The sequence below is a fragment of the Salvia miltiorrhiza genome, chromosome 1 (genome assembly GCF_028751815.1).
Source record: "Salvia miltiorrhiza cultivar Shanhuang (shh) chromosome 1, IMPLAD_Smil_shh, whole genome shotgun sequence".
Lineage (NCBI taxonomy): Eukaryota > Viridiplantae > Streptophyta > Magnoliopsida > Lamiales > Lamiaceae > Salvia > Salvia miltiorrhiza.
The window spans coordinates 70,317,754-70,327,301 of record NC_080387.1 but is presented as its reverse complement, the minus strand read 5'-3'; the positions used below and the strand labels follow the sequence as shown (position 1 = coordinate 70,327,301).

At 37.3% G+C, this 9,548-nt stretch overlaps 1 protein-coding gene across 1 annotated transcript; it reads right to left on the bottom strand.

Annotated features, from left to right (window-relative positions):
• Window positions 1-1,603: 1,603 nt before the first annotated feature.
• On the bottom strand, window positions 1,604-2,519 carry LOC131005636 (dirigent protein 21-like). Its single transcript, XM_057932642.1, has one exon. The coding sequence runs from the start codon at window positions 2,340-2,342 to the stop codon at window positions 1,776-1,778; it is 567 nt and encodes a 188-aa protein (XP_057788625.1). The 5' UTR covers window positions 2,343-2,519; the 3' UTR covers window positions 1,604-1,775.
• Window positions 2,520-9,548: the final 7,029 nt, after the last annotated feature.

Here is a 9,548-nt window from a genome sequence, read left to right as displayed (position 1 = left end):
TAGAGGCACTTAATAAAAAATGCCTCTAAATAAGTGTCTCAATATAGTATGTTTTTTGTTGTAGTGAATGAATATAAAAAGCATCGGGATCTGCGAGTCTTTTTCTCTTTTTTTTTTGAAAAAAAAAATGAGTAGTTTGTAATGAGAATGTAATATTCCAGTCTTATCTACCTACAAATTTGGAGAATGACAATAGGTACAAGAAAAATGTTACAATAATATATTGCAATATACTAAGATGAGGTGTTTATATCGTGTCATACGTAATCTCATCTATTCAAACACTTTCATATATACATATATATATATATAGGCCAAGGTTCAATGAAGAAGGCCTAAATGTAAGAAAGAAGAGAGAAGTAATCTCATTCGTTGATCTTATCTAATCTAACGGACATGATTTATTCACGCCATGTTCAACGGATTTTTTCATTGAACATATGGGGGGTCGAAACCCAAAACCCCCAAAAATATTGTATATGTTCATGAATGTTCAACGAAAAAATCCGTTGAACATGGCGTGAATAAATCATGTCCGTTAGATTAGATAAGATCAACGGATGAGATTACTTCTCTCTTCTTTCATACATTTAGGTCTTTTTCATTGAACCTAACCATATATATATATATAGGGTATGGTTTTAGAGAGAACTACATTATTTGTGAGAACGTGAGAATCTAATGCATCCACTGTAAAAATTAATGCATTCGGTGTTAAAATTAAATTAAAAAAAATGCTACCTTCAAGATTCGATCCCATGATCTCCATTCATCCAACAAGATGATGGTTCTAAAAATATAATTATATATACATGAGTATATAGTATTCCACGCAAGGATAATTAATGACACTTTAAATATATTTGGCTACTAAATCTCTAAACTTTATGACTACTACGTACAGGTAAAAGTAAAAGATTAAGATATGTGAAAAGCAATATTAAAACTCTTTTTAATTTTTTCTTTTTTATTTGTCCACAAAATATTTTCTTAATTATTTTTTAAAATAATCTCACTAACTAAATATCACCTTAAATAATTCATATCGATCGTCACTAATTGATTCATATAAACCCACCAACTATCTTACTTTTTTTAAATTGTGGACCTAGCTAGTACGATAACTTTTCTTAAAATCTTTGACCATGCATGCACTTCATGGAGTAAGAGTTTTCATAGACGAACGAAATATTAACTAGGGTTACTCACTAAAAAAATTCTCAAATTAAATTTGACCTGATTTTGATTTCCGACACGTACCTTTTACAAAGTATTGCAATATTAATAACACAATTTTTCAAGTAGTAGCAAAATATACATACTCAGCTCAATAAATTTCAACGATATCATTTTGACCTAAATACCCATACAACCTGCATTCTGTGAGTAATAAGTAACAAATACACATCCAATTTTCTGCTATTTAGCAAGCAAAAAAACCAAATCATGTCACGTCATTTATCCGATTAATTATTGTAAAAATTTAAGCATTTCTAATATGCAGCACATTGAAAAGTAATGCCATTATTGCGAAATATTATAAACAGATCGGAAACAAAAAAATCAAGTCAAACTTCCAGAACTAGCAATTATTAAAAGTTCATTTTAATCAACAACTAACAAATCAAATAAATCGTGTACTAATATATATTACATACAAATCAACATACAATTTAATCAACATACAAATCATATAATTTAATCAACATACAAATCAGAAATAAAATGACATCTTAATATATATTACACACGACATGCATGTACTAATAAAACGTTCAACATTTTGTAGAAGTGGTGATATAAATCGTGTACTCGAGCACACTATAATTGGTGGTCGCATCATTAGAATAACTGCTAGTAATTGCATATCCGCGAGCATACCGGAAAGCCCCGCTGCCGCCGGCGACCGGGAGCTCCCGTTGCGCTAAGGTGAACTGATTCCGGCCGATGATGGTGACGGTGCTGCCGTTGAACTTCCCCGACGTCAAATAGAAGTTTAAGTTCATGGAGGCCGCCGAGACTTGGAGGTCTACGGAAGTGGTGGTTCCCTGCGCTCTCGCCACTTCCTCGGAGCCGATGTCCGGCGCCGCCGTGACGCGGTCGTCGAAGACGTTGATGCGGCCGAAGCCGGTGGGGGAAGTGGTGGTGATGGAGGCGTTGGCCACGGTGTACAAGGTGGCGTTGGGACCAGTTCGCACGTCGTGAACGTAGAAATGAAGCTTGGTTGTGTTTTTGTTTCCCCGGCAGAAGTTTTCGAACCATTGGGTTTCGGCGGTGGCGCCGGCGATGAGAAGGGAGGCGATTATTATGAGAAGACCACATGTTGAGTTAACGTTCTTCATTTGTTTTTTTTTTTTTTTTTGAGTTCTTCTTTATTACTATTTTTTTTCTAGGAAAAATGAAGTTGGGGAAGATTAACCCTAATGTAGGATGTGTTGGTTGAGGAGGTGTATAATTTGGGAAATAATAGGGGTTTATATAGATGGTTGGATGTATTGAAGAAAAGATGAACTTATTAGCTAAACTAGATAGAATTAATTAAGTGGACATTTCGTGTGTTGGATGAATTCATTTTTATATTTCTACACTTCGAATAATTACGTACATTCATGAACTCCATTAAACTTAATTTGGGTGGTTTGACTTTTTGTGGAAAGTATTGTTCACTTGCCATTAATCACTTACGATCATTTTGAATCCTCCATAGAAATTTTAGTGTCTCATTCTATTTGTTTTTAAAAGTTAAATAGAGCTTATATTAGAATAATTTATATTTTGGTATAAGATATTTTTAAAAAACAAATATAATAATTCGTCATGGTGGGGATTCGAGCCGCGACATTGTGTCCTTTTTTTTTTTTAACTTTGGAAAGAGGGGGAGCAGTGGGATTCGAACCCTAGACCTCACTGTTTGTAAATAAGATTTCGCTTCGCTTTGTATCTTATTGGGGACATATGATATTGTGTTAACAAATAACAAATAAATTAATTAGTACACGGTGATATTATGCAAACGCTCAATAGCTAGAAACCCACACGACTCTACTTATAAGACTCACTACAGCCCAACAAATCTTCTCTACTAAACCAAAAACTAATTATTTACGAGGGAAATCTCACATGCAGCTCTAGATTAGACTATATCTTAATCTCAATTTTGCCACACCCACACGTATACTTATTTAAATTTTTCTTTAATTCGTCCATCTTCCACCTACTAGGCTAAATTTCATTCAAGAACATTTTTTTAGTTAATTTATAGTTTTCATACAAGGAAAATATATTTTTATGTACACACACACACCAATACAACATATACCTGGAGAATCAAGATCGAATACATGCATACATAATTTCAATTAACTTACCCATGCTAGCTTATTGTTATAATTTTTCAACATAAAATACTTATAATTGAATTCAAATATTAATTGTCCAGCAGAGTAACGACACACACCAGACCACATATTTGTCATGCAAAAACATTAGGTGTTTATTAATAACATGCAAAAACTTTAAGAAAAATAATATTTTTTAGGGTTATTGACGCTTAAAATACACCAATTTTTTGGGTAGTTTGGTTTTGCACATGAACTTTGAAAGGTGTAAAAAAATACATGAACTTTAATGTTGTAGCAATTTTATCACAAATTCAAATAATAGATAGTCAAACTCCATAAAAATCTTAGGGTTTACGGGTTTAGAGATGTCTTATACGATAACGATGTCATTTTTTAAAACGTTCGATGAATCATATCGATATTTCGACTTGTCACGTCAGCTTTAATTTGAGCAAAAATTGAATTTGTGACATCGTATAGGACATCTCTAAAAGATATCGTATAAGAAGTCTTTAAACGCATAAATCGTAAGATTTTTATGGAGTTCGAATATCTTATATTTGAATTTGTGATAAAATTGCTGAAATGGAAATTTTATTAAAAAGAAAAGGAAAAAAAAGAGAGACCAGATACAAAAGGAAACAAGCAAAATAACCCGCAAGAAACCCCGGGTAACCAAAAAAGAAACCAAGACTAAGAGAATATTTTAAGCGGGTCGCCCTCGTCTAAAACATCGTCCTCTTCATCGTCCAACCAATCGCCCCATTTTTTCTTCATTTTTGAAGAGGCCACAACCGACATAGCATGGGCTGCATCGGTAGAGTTAGAGGAGTTGATCACAAAGTTTTGCAGTATCTGTCCTCCAGACTGAGCAAACTTCACTTTATTCAGGAACTCCACAGGCGAAGAAGTGTCAAGACCAGGGCCATGCATATCATCACTGCGTGCTGAATTTTGGAAATCCGAAGACATGCCATTGATTATGAAACGACGGAGCCTGTGCTTGATAGAAGAATCAGAAACTCTCCCCTTCTTGGTGATAGCCCCTTTCGGACGCCCTCGTGTACGAGAAATGGGTCCTGTCGTCCCAGTCAAAGTTAGCACAGCGTTGTTGTCAGTCATAACAGCAAGCGGCTGAACAACTAGAGGTGCAGAAGTCCTCTTGTGTTCCTGCTCAACTATCTCAATTTGGCTCTTTTCGTCATCTGAACCAGACTGTTCTATATCCTTTCTACCCTGACTGTCCTGAGGGATGCAAGTATCTGAAGCTCGGCCTCCATCAGAAGGCGGCTTGTCCATGTTATCATCACCATCAAGAGAAACCAACACAGCAAAGGGATTGGATGAGGTAGGATCTGAAGACTGTCCAATCTCAGCTAAAGCTTGTGCAGCCGTTGCTGGAGATTCCTGATTTCCAGTGTAGGGACGAGGATCAACCCTATGGTCATCCACCTTGTAGTGAACACGTTCCCGGCCCTGATGTTCCGAAAAGCCCATCGTGGTCGTTTTACTCTTTCTGCATTGGTTAGCAGTATGTCCCACAACATTGCAAACGGAGCAGTAAAAAGGCAAATTCTCATATCGAAACTTGACAGTAAAGTCAGTGTCGCCACACTTAATATCTAAAGCCTCAGGAATATCAGCCGAAACATCTAACTCAACAAGAATTCTAGCAAAGTGACCCACATGAGCCTGTGCAGACTGACCATCAATCAAGATAGGCATTCCCACTTCTCGTGCGACCCCGGAAAGAACCTCTGGGTGCCAATATTCATGCGGCAAGTTAAATATTCTAATCCATACCTGAACAAGGGTAGAAGGCGTTTTGTAGGGATCAAAATTCGGCACCCAAGCCTGGAGATGTAGTATACCTGAGCGTAGACTCCAAGTCGTTTAGTGAAAGCCGCTGCCTTATCCTCGTCGGTTGTGAAATTAAAAGTGAAGAAACCTTTTCCGAGAGGATGAATTGACCAACCGGCAGACGGTTTCCAAAGCTGCTGAAGTTCCTCCCAAAGATCCGCTGCAAACCGAGGTGAATCACCTTTGCGGAGGATCAGTCGGCCGTGAACCGCATGGGCGAAACACCGGACTTGTCGTTGGTGGAAAGAAGGGTCCAAAACAAGGCAACGCTTGAGATCCACCAACTCCGGCCGGAGGATTGAATAGTCATGAGCGGGGACGTCCCTAGGTTTGGAAACTTGCTTGGTCGGACTGCCATCCCTAGCCTTCAGCTTATCTGCAAAAGAGGCATTCGGCTGAGGAGGAGGCGACACCTTCGGACCAGACGGGGGGGCCATCGAAGGGTTCGGAAGAGCAGCAACACCTGAACTTCGATCCAGAGGAGCGGTCTTGGAGTTCTCTCCTACAACGAAGGATGAACGAGGAGTATTTGGGAGAAAATTTGTAGAGACGACCGTCAGGTTGAGCGCACCTCTGTCGCCCGGTGAACTGAGACCACCGGAAGCCAAAGATGGCGGCGGGAACCAACCAACGCTGGAGGGGCCATTGCCGCCGTTTGACGCCATCGGAATCAGCGGCGTGAGGTCGACGAGGTCGACTTTTTTAGCCGTTTCCTCCTGCAAATAATTCGGCTCCTCCGCCAAGGCTCGCAGCCACCACTATGTGAATCTACCTGCCGTCGCCGCCGCCTCCGTCTCAGTCGCGAATCGGTCCAGATTCCGCCGTTAGAAGAGGGCAGATCGGGCGAAGAGCTCGCGAGGAAGAGGTGGAGCACGCGAGGAAGAAGCTCGCAGCAGCTGCTGCTGCGCCGCTGTGAAGAGTGCACAGCAGCAACGGCCAGGCTGCGGTTCTTCAGCGGACGAGCAGCAGATGCGGCGGTGCGGCTGGCGTCGCTGCTGTCAATCCGCGGCGAGGTTGCTCCGAGCGCGGATGGTGGGCTGACGGGTAGTCAACGTCGGGCTTGTGCTGATTGCTTCGGTTGATAGAGAGAGAGAGAGAGTTGAGGCAGAGGTGTTGCTGTCACGGCGGCAGCTGTCACGGCGGCAACAATTCTCGCCGTTAGAAGAGAGAGGGACGACGGCGGTGGAGGCTGCCGCCTGTTGCGAGATCGGGTCAAAATTGGAACAGGAGAAATCCCATTTCAATAATTATGCCCAACCGAAAATCAACTAGCTAGTTTTCATTTAGTGAACTTTGTGATAAAATTGCTACAACATTAAAGTTCATGTATTTTTTACACCTTTTAAAGTTCATGTGCAAAACCAAACTACCCCCAAATTTGGTGTATTTAGGCACTAATAACCCTATTTTTTATATATGCTTCTTACTTCTTATTTCTTAGGGTTTATAATTATATAAACTCTAAATTTTGATAAAAAGAAGTAAAGAACAAAGATAAGAAGAGATTAAGAGTTAAGACAGCGGATTAACCTAGGCTGAGGGGCGGCGATCGTGACTGGAGAGGCACACGAAACACTTAATTTGACGACAGAGCGAAGGTCGGCGGTGCGGTGGAGATGTTGTCACATAAATTTACTGTTTGTAATTATTGATTGAGTTAATACCTAATACTTAATAGGGTTTATTGTTCTATAATTTTAAGTTAATTTAATTATTAATTTACAAGTTAATAACTTTCATATGATATATCATTAAATTAAATTAAATAATTATGCTTCTAAAATACTAAATTGTATATTTATGAAAATAAAACTGAATTTAGGTTTCAAAACTGTTACTCCATATTCGAAAATTTCAAGAATAGCTTAATTACAAAGTTTAAATTCAAAAAAAATAATAATAATTGAGGGATCTGGACCAGGATCCACTACAGTCTTAGTGCTCGTTTGGTTCAAGTAGAGGAATAAAAATGGAATGGAATCAAATAAAGGAGTAGAATGGTAACAATAACCATTACTTTTATTGATTGTTTGGTTTAACAATGGAAATGAATCATTAGTAAGGGATTCTCTTTCTTTTATTTTCCCTCTATTTTGAGGGGTAAAAAATTGGATGATTGAGTTACCCTCAATTAAGGGTAATAGTTAACTCATTACCCAAATCAAACAATTAATTAAACCCCTTTCCAATCTCTAAAAACATCCGACCAAATATTGGCTTAGAATTTACGAAGACGTTTACGGTTCTACTAAGTACAAAGTTTCCAGCCCTAGCATTTATGAAGACGTTTACGGCTCTACTAACTTTCAAATCTACAATAATTGTAATTCAAATTGTCGTACATCTATCATGTGCCTGTACCTGTCGTATGTTTGATCAAATTAGGAGAAAAAACACTTGTCGATTTTGCATCAACTCAGCTTCACCTGCAAAAAATATTAAGCTTAATTGTGCCTTAGTTCAAGTTTGCAATAGCCAAAAATATCAATTCATATTATCAAATAGTAAAAGATTATTATTTTCATTCACCCATCACCCACGCCAACTATTCCCCCTTCTTCATCTACCCAACAAGTTGTTCAAGAAAAATTACACTTTTGCCCCCCAAAAAACTTTGCTTATTTGCCACAAGTCTAATGTTTTTGGGCAAATACTTCTATACAACTTGTTCCGTGCAACAAGATATATATATATATATATATATATATATATATATATATATAGAAAGAGGTTCTAATAAAAACCTCTGTTAAAATGAGAACTAGGAACCTAATCTTGACCTTTTAAATATTAGATCTAATGGTTAGGATTTAGTCAACAAAAGAAACTGTGCATCTATTATATTTTACTGTGCACTTAAAAAATATGCAATTTATGCAATTGAAACCAACAATGCAAAATACTCAAGCAAATCGAAATTGTGCATCTATGCAATTGAAACCGTGCATCTATGCAATCGAAATTGTACATCTGTAGTTTAATCTCAGCCCTCTATTTTATTTAAATCAATGACTTTAAATTGGTTCCTAGTTTTCATCTTAAGAGGGGTTTTTATATTAACCCTACCATATATAGGGAGAGGTTCAAATAAGAACCACTAAATAAAATTAGAACGGAGAACCATTTTAAGCCATTCGATCATCAAGATCTACGGTGGATGCATCATCTTGGTGGATGAATGCAGATCCTGGGTTCGAATCCTGAAGGGACCAAAATTTTTATTATTTTCGGATGCATTAAATTTAATAGCGAATGCATTAATTTATAAAGCAGATGCATTGATTTTAATGGTTCTTATGTTCTCACGATAAGTGTGGTTCTCATTATAACCACACCCACCATATATATATATATATATATATTAATGCAAGGTTTAAGAAGCTCAGCTGGTAGACCTTGTGGTGTTAAACCAGAAGGTCGTGGATTTAAATCCCACAAGCTACAATTTTGGTAGATTTTCGATGCACAATATTATTTACGAAGTATCATTTATATATATTAAAAATATCATTTTTTTGAATTAAAAGTGTTATGTAATTTGCGAAAGTATCATTTGTCGAACTTATTCGAAAGTGTCATTTGCATACACTAAAAGTATAATTTTCTATTATTAAAATCGTCATTACAATATGCTAGTATTTATTTTAATAAAAAAAATATATCATTGACATAATATCATTTATATTAAATAAAAAACTAGATTGACTAGGGGCATTAACAACAGCATGAAAAAAGACAACAAATTGAGTAGGAGCCTAGATTTTTTTTCACATTCAGCTATTATGATTTTTATGTTTCCATATATATATATATATATATATATATATATATATATATATATATATATATATATATTATGTATATCTTGTTCCAATCTTTACATAACTGTCCCCATTGATGTTTCACGAAGTTTTGTTGGCTTACAGAGTAAAGTAAGTTGATAAATGAAGATCAAGAATAAGGTATTTCAAGAAAGAGCATGATGATCAGTAAGTAAAATCCCGACTTCAAACGGCAGCGAAGCTAGGCCTGGGGCCGGGGACCGATCCAATCGGTCAGCAGAAACGACGAAGCTGCCGGTGGAGGAGGATGAAGTCGACCGGAAAATGCAGCAAGAGACAACATTATAGAAGAGGGAGAGAAATTAATACAGAGTCAGACATGAAGAGAGATAGAGCGGTGGGAAAGGAGCGCGGGTTTGGGTGGGTCTGGGTCGGGTCTAAGCAAGTCAGGGTGCGGGTACAACTCGATTGTACGATACAACTTGTTTTATAGGGGAGAGCTCCTCTTATTTTTGTAGTTTGGTAGAAAATTTGAATTTATTATTTATGCAAGTCTTAATTAACA

What these genes read in the sequence shown, in the direction of transcription:
- LOC131005636 (XM_057932642.1), bottom strand. Translation starts at nt 2,342, where the DNA reads ATGAAGAACGTTAACTCAACATGTGGTCTTCTCATAATAATCGCCTCC.